This window comes from Pongo pygmaeus, chromosome 23 (genome assembly GCF_028885625.2).
Source record: "Pongo pygmaeus isolate AG05252 chromosome 23, NHGRI_mPonPyg2-v2.0_pri, whole genome shotgun sequence".
Taxonomy (NCBI): Eukaryota; Metazoa; Chordata; class Mammalia; order Primates; family Hominidae; genus Pongo; species Pongo pygmaeus.
In genome coordinates, this window is record NC_085931.1 from 57,762,630 (window position 1) to 57,781,780 (window position 19,151).

At 50.7% G+C, this 19,151-nt stretch overlaps 1 protein-coding gene across 3 annotated transcripts in view; it reads left to right on the forward strand.

Moving 5' to 3' along the window:
• The first annotated feature begins 242 nt into the window (after window positions 1-242).
• TBC1D22A (TBC1 domain family member 22A) overlaps window positions 243-19,151 on the forward strand; it is a 421,784-nt gene continuing 402,875 nt past the window's right edge. For 2 of the 3 annotated variants that reach the window (XM_054469452.2, XM_054469457.2), the window contains exon 1: window positions 243-1,194. In XM_054469452.2, coding sequence (XP_054325427.1) covers window positions 1,133-1,194 — 62 coding nt within the window. In that variant the 5' untranslated portion in view covers window positions 243-1,132. Of the gene's footprint in view, window positions 1,195-11,965; window positions 12,077-19,151 lie in introns of those variants that run through there. The other variant, XM_054469458.2, reaches the window with a different exon arrangement.

The following is a 19,151-nucleotide window of genomic DNA, read 5'->3' on the forward strand; positions in this document are numbered from 1 at the left end:
TTTTTTTAGTGATTTTCTGCGCACACATACACACACACACACACACGTAAAAAGATCTAGTCATAACGTGTGCACCTGCAGTTCCAACTACTGGGGAGGGTGAGGCAGGAGGATCACTAGAGGGCAGGAGTTCGAGACTAGCCTGGGCAACATAGCAAGACACCTACCCCCAGTCCCCCCCGGAAAAAAAGAATAAAAAAGGTAAAAATAATTTTAAAAAGAGTAAAAAGGAATGTAAAAATAATTTTAACTCATTTTATTTAATCCAATACATTAAAAAGTTACCTAACATGCAAACAATATACAAATTATTTTATACGACGTCTTTGGAATCCTGTATTTTACACGTAAAGCGCATCTCACTCCGGACTAGCCATGTTTCCAGCACGTGATAGCCGCACAAGGCTGGAACCCAGGTCTGGGGAATTAATTCTTGTCCTCAGTGCTCAAACCGTTCTTCCCTTCAAGCCTGGCCTAATCCCCACTCTCTCTCATCTCTTCGAATACGCTCCGCGGTTATGCCCCTCACCTCACACTGCACTGCAAGTATTTCGTCCACTGAGTATTTGCTGATCCTCACTCAGTGCCGGGTGACCCGGCTTGACCAGCACCCGCAGCCGCCCTGCCACTGTTGGGCCGGGTATGGTGTGTCTGGCTTCCCTCTGTTCTGGGCCGGCTCCGAAACGCGCTCAAGAGAAACCGGAATCAGACACGGGCCCAGTTCAGCTTTGGAAATGAAGAGCTCAAGGGTACGGCGGCTCCTGGGAGTCCGCTGCCGGCAGGAGGGTGCCACTGTTGTGTCGGGCGAGCCAGGAGCCACAGACTCAAGCACACTCGGAAACCCAACCACCTCCGCTCCCTCCACGATGCGTGTAATGTGCGTTGCGCGGCGTCGCCCTTTAATAACGTCGGGCGCTCGGAGTGCTGCGTCACTCGCCACCTGGGACTTAGGCGGGACTTCCGGGTGCGCGTAGGCACAACTTCCGGAAGGAGGCGGAAGAGCTTCTCGGCTCTACGCTCTGGAGTCCCGGGACCAGTGAGGGGCCACCCGGGGCACAGGAAAGGGCCGCTGGGGGAGGGCCGGCTGCACTCGGGGTGTCTGGGCCGCGGGTCTGAGTGATGAGGAGGGGCCATGGCCAGCGACGGGGCCAGGAAGCAATTCTGGAAGCGCAGCAACAGCAAGCTCCCGGGCAGGTGGGTGTGCCGGGGAGGGCCAGGTCGGGGTCAGGGGTCAGAGGTCAGGTGGCCGCGTAGGCCTCCTGGGCTGCGGGTGGAGTCGGGGGTTTGGAGAGGGCAACTTGGACTCTGAGGAGACTGCTGGATGGTGTGACGGGCGTTGGGGGACTCGGAGGTCGGAGCGTGGGGTCTGGGGGTGACAGTGGCTGCACGTAGGATCGAGGCTTGCAAGGACGAGGAGGAGCTATTGGCGTTTTTCCTGACACTGGCGGGCTTCTTTCCGAGAAACTCCTGGGCTCCCTGGGGAGGCTGGAAGGAACTGATTCGGGTCATGCTGTGAAGTTTGGTGGAGTCCGGAAGCTGGCCGGGCTGAGGCCCCGTCTGCTGGGCAGATCGGTTTCTGCAGGGGGTGTGGTGTTTTTGACCCACTTGATTTGCCTCTGGTCTCTTGTGGGCTGCTGCTCTTGCCTTGAGCGTGGAAGAGGATTAGAGTTCCTGCTTGCTGGTCTCAAAACCAGCTCCTATATTGTGTTAGCAGGAATTTTTTTTTTTTTTTTGGCGCCTCGAATGACCTGGGTACACCCTAGATGCTATTACAGCTCAAGAGCTCGAGGGTCCTTGTCTGATTGCTGTGGCACTGAGCTCTGCCAGGGCCCTAGGGAATGAGACATTACGTGGAGGGTACCTAGGATAAAATCAGCCACTGGTGAAAACAGATCAGAGATAAGCAAACGTCGAGATTTCAGAACATAGTTCTGTTCCAAAGTTGAAGTCTGGAATGCTGAAAATTATGAATTGTGTTATGAAAATAAGTCTGAGTAGAATCATTCATAAACACAGTAAAATGGTTTGTACTCTTGCTTCATAATAAATATTATTGTTTGAGTGTTTGAATGATAAACTTTGGAATTTACTGCATCCATTTAGAAAAGTTTACTTTTGGCCAGGTGTGGCAGCTTACGCCTGTAATCCCAGCACTTTGCGAGGTCGAGGTGGACCTGAGGTCAGGAGTTTGAGACCAGCCTGACCAACATGGAGAAACCTAGTCTCTACTAAAAATACAAAATTAGCTGGGCATGGTGGCACATGCCTGTAATCCTGGCTACTCGGGAGGCTGAGGCAGGAGAATCACTTGAACCTGGGAGGTGGAGGTTGCAGTGAGCCGAGATCGTTCCATTGCACTCCATCCTGGGCAACAAGAGCGAAACTCTGGCTCAAAAAAAAAAAAAGGGAAGTTTACTTTTAAGAGTGATCTGGGGGTTAGCAGAGTGAGTTACTAACAGCTCAGACAGTGACTTTGAGAATGAAGGGAGTCATCAAAGGTGGCCGGAGACCCTATTTGACTCCACAGGACTGTGCTTGATTCGAGAACAGTAAGAGCTTTCAACAAAACCAGTGTCAGGGTCCAAGATGAGTGAAGATTCTGGAATGGTGGTGGATAGGAGTTCCTGGTAGCGACAGGAACAAACGCTGTAGAACATAGAGTCCAGGGAAGAGGAGCCATATGACAGTGTAACTTTTATGTGTTACTTTTAGGTCTTAAGGTTTTGGTTCCTCATCAGTCTAAACTCTAATTCTTAATCAACTTAGATGTAAGAGTAACAGAGCTGTTGTGTGGAGTTACAGCAGTGACTCAACCTTTGGATTGAAGGCTGTGGCTCTTGGTAATTTGTCCTTATACTGAGTTGAATTTATGTTCATCTGGAACCCATGGATGTGACATTTGGAAATAGGGTTTTTGCACAAGTAATCAAGATAAAATGAGGTCGTACTGGATGAGGGTGGGCCTTAGTTCGACAGCTAGTATTTTTATAAGAAGAGGGAAATTTGAATACAGAGAGACACACACAGGGAAATGGCCCTGTGGACACAGAAACGGAGATTGGAATAGTACATTTACAAGCCAAGGAAAGCCAGGGGTTGCCGGCAGCCACCAGAAGCTAGAAGAGGCAAGGAAGGATGCTCACCTAGAGACTTGACAGAGAGCATGGCTCCGCAGATGACCACTTGATTTTGGGCTTTTGGCGTTTAAAACTGAGAGAGAGTAAGTGTCTGTTGTTTTAAGCCATTCAGTTGGTGGTAATTTGTTATGGCAGCCACAGGAGACTAATACAGTCTCCAGCTTTCTTCTGTGTGAACCTGAAATACCGAAGGCCAGCTTTCCTTTTCCTCTGACTTTGATGCTGTTCTGTGTCTTAGGCACTTTTGAGAGCAGCTTCTGTATTACCTTTGTGAAGTTGGAGTCTTGGAGAGTTTGAGGCTGTCACTGAAGGAGGGCAGAAGAAGAAGGAGAGGTTGGGTGCACCAGGGAGGCCTGTGAAGCCTCTGTGTCCCCATCTGTCTTGTGGCTATAGCCTCTGGCAGTGCTGCTCTTTCAGGTGGCAGGCTGGAACTCTTCCCTGAAGGAGGAGTCACAGAGGGATGCCCGTTTTCCTATCAGTAGTGGTGATTGGTCACTAGCTGCATATTTATTTAATCCACACCTATGCAAGCACAGTGCTAGTGGAGATCCTAGCCAGGTTCCTGTGGCTTTGGCAGCTCTTTCAATTGTTTCCCATGATTGTTTTCTTTCTTTCTTTCTTTTTTTTTTTTTGAGACAGAGTCTTGCCCTGTTGCCCAGGCTGGAGTGCAGTGGTGCCATCTCGGCTCACTGCAACCTCTGCCTCCCAGGTTCAAGTGATTCTCCTGCCTCAGTCTCCTAAGTAGCTGGGATTACAGGCGCCCACCACCATGCCTGGCTGTTTTTTTGTATTTTTAGTAGAGGCGGGGTTTCACCATGTCGGCCAGGCTAGTCTTGAACTCCTGACCTCAGGTGATCCATCCACCTCAGCCTCCCAAAGTGCTGGGATTACAGGCGTGAGCCCCCATGCCCGGGCTTGTTTTCCTCCTCTTTTTTTTTTTTTTGAGACAAGAGTCTTGCTCTGTAGTCCAGGCTGGAGTGCAGTGGCACGATCTCAGCTCACTGCTACCTCTACCTCCTGGGTCCCGGTTCAAGCAGTTCTCCTGCCTCAGCCTCCTGAGTAGCTGGGATTATAGGCACTTGCCACCACGCCCAGCTAATTTATATATATATATATATATAAATCACTTGAACCCACTGCCTCCCGGGTTCAAGTGATTCTCCTGCCTCTGCTGCCCAAGTAGCTGGGATTACAGGCGCCCACCACCATGCCCAGCTAATTTTTTTGTATTTTTAGTAGAGATATGGTTTCACCATGTTGGTGAGGCTGGTCTCGAACTCTTGACCTCAAGCGATCCGGCTGCGTCGGCCTCTTAAAGTGCCGGGATTACAGGCGTGAGCCATTGCTCCCGGCCAATAGCACAACTCAATAATTCCTTATGGCAACAATGGCTAATATTCATTAAGCACTTAGCATTTGCCAGGCACTGTTTTTCGTGCTTTACACGTTATGTCTGCCAGTGTTTTGCAGGAGACATGCTTGATCCTGCACTCCGAGGCAGGCTTGGTTTAAATCCCTGGGTTTTTTTACCCTTCAGTGTCATACTGAGAAGTGTAAGTGTTTTTGCACGACATCTAAGCCCCTGTGTAACCTGCCTGCTGCTCAGTTGTTTAGCCACATTTTCCACCCCCTCTTTCTTTGAACTTTGCCCTCAGCTGTGCTGATGGACTGCTAGGTTCCTTGGCATACCATACTGTGTGATGTCCCTGTAACTTTCATGCTTTTGTAGCTGACCAGAATGTTTTTTTAACCTCCCTTTTGCCTGGCTTAGCTTTTTTTTTTCTTTTTTTTTTCGCTTTTCAATATGCACCCTCCAGTATACCTCCTTTTTTTTTTTTTTTTTTTTTTTTTGAGACGGAGTCGCCCAGGCTGGAGTGCAGTGGCACGATCTCAGCTCACTGCAAGCTCTGCCTCCCAGGTTCACGCCATTCTCCTGCCTCAGCCTCCCAAGTAGCTGGGACTACAGGCGTCCGCCACCACGCCTGGCTAATTTTTTGTATTTTTCGTAGAAGCGGGGTTTCACCGTGTTAGCCAGGATGGTCTCAATCTCCTGACCTTGTGATCCACCCGCCTCGGCCTCCCAAAGTGCTGGGATTCCAGGCATGAGCCACCGTGCCCGGCCCACACCTCCTGTTTTTATGCAGCCTGAACTAAAGTTCCCCTGTTTTGCATCAAACTCAGTGTTGTTGGTGCCTCTGGCTTCCTGTCCTCCCTGGTATGTGCTTGCTTTCACTAGTGAGATCCACAGGTTTAGGAAATGTGTCTTTTTCATTCTTGCATTGTCAGTACCGATACATGGTGTTTATTCCGAACTATCTCCCCGATTAGCCTGGAGAATGAGTGGTTTGGCCAGGGTTATAAACTGCAGGAGAGGTGGTCTTGCTGGTAGACCCTTGGTTTATGCACACCCTGGTCCTTAGGTTGCATATTTGGCTGACGCTTTCCTAGAAACTTTGTTTCTGGATGAGCCAGGATGTGTGGTGTGGTAGATAGACCCTCCTAGTCGGAGGACTAGGAGTTGGTGGTCCAGATTTTAACTTTCTTTTTCCAGTAGCGGTCTTCACCAAGTTACCTCTGGGGCCATCAGTGTCTGTATCTGTAGCACAAAGCTGTTGAATTTGGTTTAAGTAGCTATGGCAAATGGGGAGATGTCTTTGGCTTAGCACGATTCTCTTTAAGGAGAAAAGGATGGGCTTCTTGGACCAGTTTTGAGAATTTGATGATTTGCTGATCCAGCAAATATGTATTCAGCCCATAGTATGTGTTAGGAACAGCCCCAGGTGCTGGACATAATATTAGTGAACAAAATAGACCCAGATCTCTGCTCTCTCAGAGCTTACAGTGCAGTGGGAGAGCCGGGTATAAATAACATAGCTCAGTTAAATGGAGTTAACTGTTGGAAGGTGACAGCTGCTATCAAAACAATGCTGGGAAAGAGGACTAGGTGGCTTAGTGGCAGGTGTGGTGGTGAGAAGGAGCCCTTCGCTGAGGTGACATTTGAGGAAGGATTTGCACGAGGTGAGGGAACAGGCCAACCAGGAGGCTGGGGAAGAGCGGTCCAGGCAGAGGGGTGAGCAGGTGCAGAGGACACCCAGAGCGATGCTGGCATGCTTGAGGAGAGGAGCTGGGGCCAGGGTGGGTCTGGCCGAGAGAAGGGGAGAGTCATGGGGTACGTCATGAAGGGTGGTGGGGTAGGGCCTCATGACCACAGTGAAGACATGGACTGTTCTTTGATTCTGGCTGAATGGGGCACCTTTGGAGGGCTTTGAGCAGAGGAGAGGCATGGTCTGCATTAGGTTTAATGGGATATCTTTGGCTGCTGTACTGAAGACAGATTGGAGGCGTTGGGAGTCGGGGCAAGGGCAGAAGCAGGGAGACCAGGAGGCCAGGGTGCTGCAGCATCCAGTGGTCACTGGTGGTGGCGGCTTGCACCTGAGTGGAAGCTGTGGTGGTGGCAAGAAACAGTAGGTGATAAGAATCCGAAGGTTTGGCCGGGCACGGTGGCTCACGCCCGTAATCCCAGCACTTTGGGAGGCCGAGGTCGGTGGATCACTTGAGGTCAGGAGTTTGAGACCAGCCTGGCCAACATGGTGAAACCCCATCTCTACTAAAAATACAAAAATTAGCCAGGCGTGGTGGCTGGCGCCTGTAATCCCAGCTATTTGGGAGGCTGAGGCAGGAGAATCGCTTGAACAGAGGAGGCAGAGGTTGCAGTGAGCCAAGGTCGCACCACTGCACCACAGCCTGGGCAACAGAGCGAGACTCTGTCTCAAAAAAAAAGAGAAAAAACTAGAATCTGAAGGTTCAGTCTCTGACTGTCTGGGCTGGTTCTTTCCTGGGCCGCTGACTCTTGGCTCCCAAAGGGCTGTTCTTCCCGCAGTTGCAGTTGGAATTCTCGCCACACTTCACTTTAAATGCCAAGACAAAATCACAGCACACTGGGCTTGAGAACACAGGCAGTCTTTCAGTGTGGGTCTGATGTTTGCTATTTTAGCTCAGCTCCGCCTGGCAGGGTGTGGTCTGCTGACAGAGGGTATGCAGGCAGCTGGGGTATGTGGAATATGACATTTGAAAGTGGCATGGTGGTGGCTGGGTGCTCTGGCTCATGCCTGTCATCTCAGCACTTCGGGGGGCTGAGGCGGGTGGATCACGTGAGGTCAGCAGTTCAAGACCAGCCTGACCAACATGGTGAAACCCCGTCTCTACTAAAAATACAAAAAATAGCTGGACATTGTGGCGGGCACCTATAATCCCAGCTATTCAGGAGGCTGAAGCAGGAGACTCATTTGAACCCGGGAGGCGGAGGTTGCAGTAAGCTGAGATCGCGTCACTGCACTCTAGCCTGGGCGACAGGGCGAGACTCTGTCAAAAAAAAGAAAGTGTTCTGGTGGCAAGAAAGGCCCAAATTGAGCATGGCAAGGATGTGAGTGCTGGGATAAAGCTGGAGCAGAAGAGGATTCTTAGTGTTGTGGTTCTGACAGCCTTCAGCTTACACTGCCAGAGCCACGAGATGTCTGTGGGCAAATGAGACTGTCAGCTGAATAGGCCACAGTCCATCCTCAGCCAAAGGAGAGGCACTGTTGGGGATAATGAATTCGAAAACGTTTACGAGCTCCTCTCCTGTGCCAGGTGCTGCGGTGAGTGCTGAGCAAGCCATGTGGCCCTTCACGGCTGGACGCCTGCCCCGTGAACATATGCGCGCAGACTGCAGTGCTGGGCAGGTGGCAGTCCCGGGACGCTGGCAGAGTAGAAGGCCCTCACTGGGTGGAATGCTCATGTCCTCCTGACACAGGTCCTGCTTCCGCCGAGACCTGGCTGTACAGCAGGAACCGATCTGGCTGCCGAGGTCAGGGGAGGGTGTATCAGAGCCCCCCTCCTGCAGGGAGCGTTTGACTGGGGAGTAGGGGCATGGAGGGTGGTGAGCAGGCACCGGAGCTGCTTCCAAGGCCATGGTGAAGATCTGAGCTGTGTTCCTAAGAGCCCTGCGAGAGTGTTGAAGGGTTTTAAACAGGGAGGGTGTGATACTGTGACACTGTTCATCATCCTTGAAGAGAGGGCGAGAGAGGAAACTGGTGGGCTTCTGAGGAGGCCGAGGCCAGATGCTGTGGGGTTGAAGAGGAGTGGGCAGGTTCAGGGTGCACATGGTGTACTCAGGATTCACTGATGGGCAGGGTGCTGGGGGTCGAGGTGATCTCCAGGGTGCTGGCCTGAGGGATGGGAGTGTGATAGGCAGAATATTGGCCCCCTAAAGGTATCCTTATCGTCATCCCTGACCCCTGTGAATATGTTCTGTTACATGGCAGAGGGGAATTAAGGTCGCTAATCAGCTGACCTGAAATGGGGGAATTGTCCTGTTACCCGGTGGGCCCAGTGTAACCTCATGAGCTTTTGGACATGGTCAGAGACATGGCGTGGGATGGACTCCACCTACAGCGGCTGGCTTTGCAGATGGAGGAGGCAGCCTCCAGGAATGTGGCGCGGCTTCTAGAAGCTGGGAAAGGCCTTCCGTGGATGGCTAGCAGTAGAGCAAGACCTTGCTCCTGCATCCGCCAGGAGCTGAATTCTGCCGACAACTGAAGTGAGCAGGAAAGGGGTTCTCCCCTCAAGCCTCCCGGAAGAGGCACACTAGGCTGGCTGACGCCTGGACTTCAGTGTGATGAGACCCATGCCAGATTTCTGACCTTCAGAACTTTGAGATAATGAATGCATGTTTTAAGTTGTGGTAATTTGTTACAGCAGCTGTGAAGAGTGGGGGACCGTGCCGAGGAATGTCTGACAGAGAATGGCAGGTGGCCGAGCACCTCCCTCAGTAGAGTCCTGCACTTGGGTGTGGGCAGGAGTACCTTGGTCAGCGGCCTTGGGGGTGGTCACTGGGTGACCTCCACAAAGTGCGTTTAAACCCTGGGGACTGAAGTCAGCTCGGAGGGTTCTTCCTATATCCTATGTCCTGCTCAGGCCTAGGAACTAAATAGGGCCCTGCCTCTTTCCTCAGAATGTTGGCTGCTGCCTCTGGCCGCCTTGCTTTCTTGTGTTTTTTATAAATCTGTATTGCCTTTTGCTTGTGTTTTGAAGAGATTGTTTATTGGGTAAGAACCCTCAGTCCTGTTTTCCATGCAGAGGGAAGCCCAGGAGTCTTGTTCAGGCAGTGATCGTGTGTTCCCTGCCAGTTGGGTTTCTCTTCTTGTTTGTGAGTGGAGATGACCTTCCTGTGACGGGGGCCACGGAAGCGCTGGTGGGTGAGATTTTGCTGTAGGTGCAGTTCCTTTTCTTGTTCCTTTCAGCAGTTACTTTCCATGTTATTAAATGTCTTACTTTGTCCAGAAACACTTTGAAATATAAATTGAATGTGAATCATATTTCCTTTCTCTTACATATTTGTCTGATAGAGTAAATCTGGACTCTGGGTTAATTTTAAATGAAGACAAAAATGATTAATCCCTGACAATTTTGGATTATTTATTTATTTGTTTCTTAAGTAACGAGAGCAGGAGGAAATGCCCCATCGCCTCCAAGTGTTTTTGAGGAACCATGGGAGGTCACGGAATTGAGGAGAACAAGTCTTCGGAGACCACTTGTCTGTTTTTCTTTTTCTTTTTAATTTTTTATTCCATGGATTACTGGGGAACAGGTGGTGTTTGGTTACATGAGTAAGTTCTTTAGTGGTGATTTGTGAGATTTGGGTGCACCTGAGCAGTATACACTGAACAGTGTATACTGAACAGTGCACCCGAGCAGTATACACTGAACCCAGTCTTTTATCCCTCACCCGCTTCCCATCCTTTTCCTCTGAGTCCCTGAAGTCCATTGTGTCATTCTCATGACTTTGCATCCTCATGGCTTAGGTCCTACTTACTATTTTTTTTTTTTGAGTTGGAGTCTTGCTCTGTTGCCCATGCTGGAGTGGAGTGGCATGATCTCAGCTCATTGCAACCTCTGCCTCCCGGGTTCAGGTGATTCTCCTGCCTCAGCCTCCTGAGTGGCTGGGATTACAGGCACGTGCCACCATGCCCGCCTAGTTTTTGTATTTTTAGTAGAGATGGGGTTTCACCATGTTGGCCAGGCTGGTCTTGAACTCCTGACCTTAAGTGATCCACCCGCCTCGGCCTCCCAGAGTGCTGAGATTATAGGCGTGAGCCACCACGCCTAGCCGTTAGCTCCCTCTTATCAGTGAGAACTGATGATGTTTGGTTTTCCATTCCTGAGTTACTTTACTCAGAATTGTTGTCTCCATTCTCATCCAGGTCTCTGCGAATGCCAGTAATTCATTCCTTTTTATGGCTAAGTAGTAGTCCATCGTATATATACATATACATATATATACACACGTATACATATATACACAAACACACATGCACCGCCCTTTTTTTTTTTTTTTTTTTTGAGATGGGAGTCTCGCTCTGTCACCAGGCTGGAGTGCAGTGGTGCGATCTCGGCTCACTGCAACCTCTGTCTCCTGGGTTCAAGCGATTCTCCTGCCTCAGCCTCCTGAGTAGCTGGGATTACAGGTGCGCACCACCACGCACAGCTAATTTTTGTATTTTTACCATGTTGGCCAGGATGATCTCCATCTCCTGACCTTGTGATCCTCCCGCCTTGGCCTCTCAAAGTGCTGGGACTGCAGGCATGAGCCACTGCACCTGGCCACACCACACTTTCTTTATCCACTTGTTGATTGATGGGCATTTGCGTTGAAAAGAAGTCATCTCTGTTTTTCTTTCCCTGAACGGCCACAGTCTAGCACGGCCTGCCTGCGGCTAGGACAAGGGCAGTGCTCACGTGCAGGGGGCTGTCCTGGCTCTGTGGCCCGAGAGTGACACCTGCCCCTCCTTTTCTTCTCTGGCCGGCTCAGCGTCTCTGCTCTTCCTCAGCTCAGCCCTTCACCCCCTGAACACAGGCCGTGGAGATCTGCATCGTGCAGTGCTTCTAGGTGCAGTGGGGAGCCCAGGAACAGGAGCTGGTGTCCTGCCACAGGGTGGGGAATGTCACCATGCTTGGCCCTGGGAGCGCAAGATGACCCACCTTGCGCTTTTCCTGAGGAGTCGGGGAGCGTGTCTGTGTGCGGAGCAGGCTCAGAGCAGGTGTTCCCTGCAGCCCTCAGAACTGAGGTGGCTGGTTGGGGCCTTGGCGTCACACCTCATGCTAGGGATTGTTTGTGGAGTGCTTCCCTTGGGCTAGGCACTTTTTTTTTTTTTTTTTTGGAGATGGAGTCTCAGGCTGGAATACAATGGTACCATCTCAGCTCACTGTAACCTCTGCCTCCCGGGTTCAAGCAGTTCTCCTGCCTCAGCCTCCCCAGTAGCTGGGGCTACAGGCTCATGCCGCCACACCCAGCTAATTTTTTTGTGTGTGTTTTTGTAGAGATGGGGTTTCACCGTGTTGGCCAGGCTGGTCCCGAACTCCTGACCTCAGGTGATCCGCCCACCTCGGCCTCCCAAAGTGCTGGGATTACAGGCATGAGCCACCGCGCCTGACGGGCTAGGCACTTTACATGCAACCACCCATGTAGTCCTCATAGCAGCTGGGGGTGGTACCATGTAGTCCCTGTTTTACAAATGAGGACACTCAGAAGCTGAGCTACGTGCTCAAAGCCACACAGCTCGTAAGTGGCAGAGCTGGGGTTTGAACCTGAGAAGTCTGTGCCCTTACCCATTACAGCCTCATCCTTAGCTCCTCCATTCCCTAGGGGACTTAACAGGTGCTGAAATTATTACAGAGAAAGCTGACTCACTCACCAGGAATCTGATCCTTCTGTGGGCTGGCTTGGGTGGAGGTGTTCCCCCGGCCCCCGCACCCATCCTGTTTGAACTCAGGCTGCTGCCTGCTGGGCCTGCCTGCCCTTGGAGCCCTGCTGAGCTCAGCCTGAGGCCTGGCTCCTCCAGGCTGGGGGAAAACCACGCTTCCTGTGCTCGGCACACTGCCGGGGGTTCTTCTGGAGTGAGGTGAGCAGCTTCTCCTAGGTCCCCCGTGGTGTTCTCTTTGCAGACAAGAGGCAGAGGTAGCAGGAGGCCCAGAGGGAAACAGGGCTGCCTGGGCTCTTCCCATTTCTGGGCCCCGTGCTGTGGGGACTTTCATTTTGAGTATCCCCAGACTTTTTGTTCCCGCTTTCTGAGATGTTTCCTCTTTTCTGGTGATAAACATGGAAATTCCACCCCGCGTACCGTGGGTCATGAGGGGCGCGTGGGCCCTGCGGGTCCAGTTGCTTAGAATACCTGTGGGTTTCCTTATTGAGTAGGAAGTAGAAGCTGAGAACATCTGTGTTGTTACTGATGGCAGCCCCCCGGGGCAGGGCCAGGCATTGCTGGGCACCCTCTCCACCCTGAGTCTGCCTTCCCTGTACGGCCTGCAGTGGGGAAGGTGGGCCTCTGCACAAGGCCTGGAGCTCCTAGGGGAATGGGCTCACCCTCAGGCCCATCCAAGGCAGAGTCCTTTCCGGCTTCGGGGCCCCTGATACTTCTGGGCACCCGACTGCATCAGCTCTGCTCCCACGGGTCCCTCCTGGGTGTTCTTGCTCATGCTTGGGTTCATTTGAGCGCTGCCTCGCCCTCCGCCACCGTCTTCCTTCTCAGGTGCGCTGTGTGCACCGGAGCCCGGCCGATGCAGATAGAATTTTTAAGTGTGCCGTGCAGCTCTCTCCACCTGGGCCTTGTACTCCTTGCTGTGCTGGTTTGAAATGGGCCTTCTTTTATTAAACATTTTTACTAAACTAAAAAATAAAATAGGCTTGCTGGCTCTAAGGCGTTCACCTAGATGAGGCAAGTGATGTTTATTGCAGACGTCTGGATGAGCTCCTGATCCTTCGCTGAAAGCCGTCAGTGGCTCGGGATGTGTGGAGAGACAGGGCAGAGGACCCGGTCTTGGAAAGGGGGTGAGTCCCTTGGTGTCACTGTGGCTCTCTTAGGGGTGGCAGCTCCTCTGCGAGGGCTTGGTGCACCTGCTGCCCTTGTTTTCACGTGAATGTGTTTGTGGCGGGGAGGCCAGCAAGTTGGCTGGGACTCCCTACATTATGCTGTTGGGGTCGGGAGTCAAGGGGAGATCTGGCCTTGCTTCTTTCCGAATTCGGAAGGGATCTGGGAGGAAGAAAGGTTCAGAGACAGTCATAGTTTTATAGAATTTATGACAGTATTTTCCTGCTCACATCTGGGGCCTTGGGAGTTGCTTTCTCGGGGTGGAGGAAGAGCACAGAGTGCCACCTCTTCTGTTTTGAGACTGGGTCTGGCCACTGCCAAGTTCTCAGGTTTATCGATGGTGCGGTAGGTGATTCCTGCATGGCCACAGCTGCCTCCTGGAAGGGCTGGTAGAGGGTTGTTGGCTGTGGGCCCCATTTTGTTTTCTCTTAGAATTAATCTCTATATTGAGTTAGTTTGGTGTTCCAAAACCAGTCACTAGAGCCACTGTAACAGCTTGTGCATCAACCAAATGTGCCTGCCTAAGCTGTCATGCTTTTAAATAGCTGATAGAAAAGGCCACCTTAACAGCAGCTCAATAGCTTTTAAGAGGGTGTTACCTAGCTAGGTTTTGTCGTGAGAGAATCTACTGTATTCTTGAAACTTAATTCCTTCAAAGATATGGTGTGCCTTTAAAATGCTTAATCATTCAAATATTTGCATAGTGAGGAAGAGAATTAAATGTAACAAGCAGTTATGGGATGCACTCTGTTTGCACACGAGGCCCTGGGGTGTGTGCAAAGGTGAGCCTGGTGTTACTCCTGCTACCGAGGGACTTCCATTTGCTGAGGGAGACAGACCAGCCAGGAGCTTCTGCCGCAAGGATGCTGGTGCCAAGCTGGCCATGGAGGGGCCAGGAAGCCCTGTGGCAGCATGGGTAGGGAAAGGGGAGTTTTCACTGAGGACATGAGATGACATTAAAGTGAACTTTGAAGGTTACCTGGGGTGTGGGGCGTGTTCTGTAGTCAGGGGCTGGGACGAGGCCTTCTTGGCACAGGGTGGCTTGAACATAGCCCAGGTGAGGAGGAGTACAGGGTATGTTTGGGAGCCTGGCGAGTTGCTGGCTACCTGAGAACAGACGTGTGCGTGGAAGCAGTGGGCACAGCTGTGGCTGTGTGGTGGGATGGTGTGCTGGAAGGAGTGGGCACAGCTGCGACTGTGTGGTGGGATGGCAGGTGAGGGTCAGTGTTCAGGATGGTGGCTGCAGGAGTTTTGGCTTGAGGCTGCTTTGTGTTTGGAGTGGGGAAGATTTCTGAGCAGGGGTGACCTGATCAGACCTCCTGCTACCGTTTATTGACCTCTTGCTGTGTGCCAGAGACAGAGGCTCAGGTCAAGGAACTGGCCTGAGATTGCACGGGTAGGACGAGGCCAGCCAGGATGTCGGGTGAGAGCCATAGCTGTGGGGAGGAGAGAGAGAGGAAGGGGACTGTCAGGAAGTGCTTGCAATTCAGTTAGTTCAGTAGCTATTCAAAACAGACCCTGTGCCACACTTTGCAAAAGGTGGGAAAAAAGATCCCCCTCTACGAGAGGGGGTGTGTGAGCCGAAAGGGGCAGGAGGACACTGCACAGGCCTCATGGGACCTGAAGACATACAAGTTCTTCCCCAAGGCATGTAGGAAGACCTTGAAGGATGTTCAGCTGGGGAGTGACCCATCCTCTGATGGGCACAGGATGACAGAGCTGAGGCCAAACCCTGGGGCAGCCGGTGCAGCTGTCGTGTTCTTCTCAGGAGCAGGGGCTGGGTCAAGGCCAGGGCTGATGGACAGGAGAAGAGAGATGTGTGGGAGGTTTCCGAGGTGACCTAGAGGATGTGGAGACTTGGGTGGGTGCTGTGCTTCAGGGAGGAGACGAGGCTGACCCTCGTGTTGGTGGATGGCAGTTCTGGACGTGGTCACAGGAGATAATGGTCAGAATGAGAGAAAATGGAGCCCTGATTTAAGTCAGTGGGGACAGAGGGTTTTCGATGCCAGGACATGGGCCAGTGAAAGCCAGGGGCCGCCAGGAGAAGAGGGCTCGAGGGAGAGGTACGAGGCAGGGACGAGCACGTTGTCTATTTTTGTGTGACTGGTAGAGAGTGATGTTGTCCAAGGGTGGGGACTGAAGAGTGGGTGTGAGGAGTGGCCGGTGGGGCACAGCTGATTTTTTGGGGAACCCGTTGACATGAGGTGGTGGATTGGTGGCTGAGAGTTGGCAGTGGTTCTGCTTGGAGGCACGTGTTTGAGAACCGTTTACTCGGGTGGAGGAAGTCAGGAGAGAGCATGATTTTTTATAAGAGAAGAAAGGAGGACTGAGGACTCGGCTTTGGGGAGCAGAGTTGGGAACACACAGAAGAGTCTGGGGCATGCAGAGAGGCTGGCAGGAGGCAGAGGAGGGAGCAAGAAGAAAGAGCTCAGTGTGGTGAGTCCCGAGGGAAGCTGGGCAGGGCCAGGATTGAGTGAGAAGCAGCAAGAAGGAGAGAGGGGAAATGGGCCTCAGTGATGGCTGGCTGCCAGGGTGGCGGAGCCGCCCCGAAAGTCATGCATCACTTAGCGACGGGGATGCCTTCTGAGACATGCGTCCTTAGGTGATTTTGTCCCTGTGTGAACATCACAGAGCGCATTTATACAAACCCAGGTACGGTTAGTGCAGTGTCGCCTGCTGCACACCTAGGCTATATGGCACCGTGTGTTGCTCTGAGGCTACGCGCCTGTACAGCATGGTACTGTTGTGAGTGCTGCAGGCAGTTGTCACACAATGGTTAGTATGTTTGTATCTAAACATCTCTAAATGTGGAGCAGGTATAGTACAAATACAGAATAAAAGATAAAACGGCATACTCGTGTAGGGCAGCTGGTGTGAGGGGCGCTCGCGAGACTGGACGGTGCTCTTGGTGGGTCGGTGGATGAAGGGGAGTGAACGGGAAGGTCTGGATCATCACTCTGCATTGTGTAGATGTCATTAGCACTCTACATTTAGGCTCTACTAGATTCATCAAAACGCCTTCTTTCTTCAGTAGTAAATTAACCTTAGCTTGCTGTGACTTTTAAACTTCATAAACGTTTTGATTTTTAAAAAACTTTTTGACTCCTTTCTATTAAGACATAGCTTAGAACACAAATACGTTGTACAGCTGTACCAAAATATTTTTCTTTATATCCTGACTCGGTAAGCTTTTTTCTCTTTTTAAAATTTTTTATTTTTTACTTTTTCAGTTTTTGTTAAAAACTAAGACACAGACACACACATTAGCCTAGGCCGACACAGGGTCAGGACCGTCAGTGCCACTGGCTTCCACCTCCACATCTTGTCCCAGTAGAAGGTCTTCGGGGGCAATAACATGCATGGAACCGTCATCTTCCATGATAACATTGCCTTCTTCTGGAATGCCTCCTGAAAGACTAAGGACTTGCCTGAGGCTGTTTTACAGCTTTTATTTTATTTTATTTTTTAAATAAATAGAAGGAACATACTCTAAAATAATGATAAAAAGTATAGTGCAATAGGCCAGGCACAGTGGCTCATGCCTGTAATCCCAGCATTTTGGGAGGCCGAGGCGGGTAGATCACCTGAGGTCAGGAGTTCGAAAGCAGCCTGGCCAACATGGTGAAACCCCATCTCTACTAAAAATACAAAAATTAGCCGGGCATGGTGGTGAGCACCTGTTAATCCCAGATACTCAGGAGTCTGAGGCAGGAGAATCGCTTGTACCCTGGAGGCAGAGGCTGCAGTGAGTCGAGATCGCACCATTGCACTTCAGCCTGAATGACAAGAGCGAAACTCTGTCTCAAATAAAAAAAAGTATAATACAATTAGTACAGTGAATACATCCATAAAGCAGTAGCACAGTTGTTCATTATGATCAAGTATTACATACAGTACATAATGTATGTGCTGTACTGTTATAGGACTGGCAGTGCAGTAGATTTGCTTACATCAGCGTCACTGCAAACACAGGAGTATGCTTTGTGCTATGATGTAACTTTGGCTGTGACATCACTAGGTGACAGGAATTTTTCAGCTGCATTATAGTCTTACAGGACCATGGTCCTGTATGTGGTCTGTTGTTGACTAAAATGTCATTATGTAGTGCGTGACTTTACTTCTCTGTTTTGGACAATTTCTGTCTTTTTTTTTTTTTTTTTAAAGGTGCCCACCACCACGCCCAGCTAATTTTTGTATTTTTAGTGGAGATGGGGTTTCACCATGTTGGCCAGGCTGGTCTTGAACTCCTGACCTCAGGTGATCTGCCCGCCTCGGCCTCCCAAAGAGCTGAGATTACAGGTGTGAGCCACAGCGCCCGGCCAGGACAATTTCAAAATACTTCCATTTCCTTCATATTTTCTGTTTTCTATAATAGACACACATTGCTTTTGTTATGTGAGGGAAAAAATCATTGTAAAAATGCTGTTTCCAAGACCTGTTTCCAGAGATGTCCATTTGACCCAGTAATTGCCTCAGCCCCTGCTGGGTTCTCAGTGCTCCGAGGGCTGTGAGGAGTGTGACATGAGACAAAATGCAGTCCCTGTAGCAGGGAGTTTGTGGCCCAGAAGCGGCACCACGTAGCTGGGAGCCTTGCAGGAGAGCGTATGTGTTGCTGCCAGTCAGAGTGGTGTGGGTGTCGGGGCGGGACAGCCCTCGGAGATCCTCTGGTTTGGGTCTCAGGCACCACGTCTTTCTGCTGTTGACCCTCGGGGTGGGCACAAGTTTCAGATTATGCTGTGGACGGAGGGGGTGGTGGAATTGTTTACTGTTGCCATAGGTGGTTTTTCGTACATTTTCCTCCAAAGCTCCTAGAGTTAATTTCCTTGGAAAATTTACTTCTGAATATATTTTATAAATCTGGGGAGTATCACCATGTGTTAGAATGAGCTGAGTGGTAAATTCAGTTGCCAATTTGAGTATGTATTTCAGAAAGCTGCTATTGAACCCTAAGGGGGCATTGAATAATGACTGTGCTTGGAGAAGAGAGGTTGATTAGCCATAAAATGAATTTGACTAGATGACTTGCCTGTTTACTTCATATATGTGAAATACAGAGAAGCATTTAATCGTAAATGTTTCATTTCTTTTATGATCCTGAGAACATTGCAGCTGGATTTATTGCTTTTCCATACTTTTATTTTCTTTCACTCTTCCCTATTTCCCTCACTGCTATTTTCACCCGCTGCTGTTTAACCTTCAATTAAAAAAAAAAAAAAAAAGCTGTTCTGATACACCATCAGGTTTGTTTGAAAAGAGCACCTTGGTGTAGAGGCTTCAAATTCAAACCAGAAAAACATTCTGCAGGATCTGCCGGGGAGAGCTGCCTCCTGTCAAAACCCAGCGGCCTTGCAGCATTGGCTCGAGTCGCTCTGTCCCTCTTAACTCTGACTTGTCTCTTCCTGCTTCAGAGTCACCTGTATCCTCATGGATTAGCTGCCTTTGTGGAGGCGGCCCGAGGACGGAGACTCCCGCTTGTTCACTGTCAGCTTTCCAGGAGCAGCCCGGGCCTGGTGTGGAGCAGGTACCCAGTCAGTGTTTGTTGAGTGACTTGAATGGAGAAACATAACGCAGTGTAGTCAGTAGAAGCTGAAGACATCTGTGTTTCACGCTGCTGTCAAGCAAGGACCAAGTTGGAGGCCTTGGCTATCCACGAGTAGATTCTCAGCAAGTATTTGATTGTAGTGTTTTGTTGATTGTTGATTTAAATTTTCTGAGTCATGTTGTAGGGCACAGTAGTGAAGAGATGGTGTTGATTTCAGGGACCCATTCTCTTTCTCTTGGGCATTTCCCCCTGCCCCGACCCCCACAACTGACCAGTGTCTCCAGCCTGTTCTCATGCTGTGACACCTCTCCCTTTCTCCCTGGAGGTGCCCTCCCGATTTTTTTTTTTTTTTTTTTAAAGACAGGTTGTCACTCTGTTGCCCAGGCTGGAGTGCAGTGGGGCGCGATCTTAGCTCACTGCAGCCTCGACTTCCTGGGCTCAGGTGATCCTCCCACCTCAGCCTCCCGAGTAGCTGGGACTACAGGAGCACACCACCATGCCTGGCTAATTTTTATATTTTTTATAGAGATGGAGTTTCACCGTGTTGCCCAGGCTGGTCTTGAACTC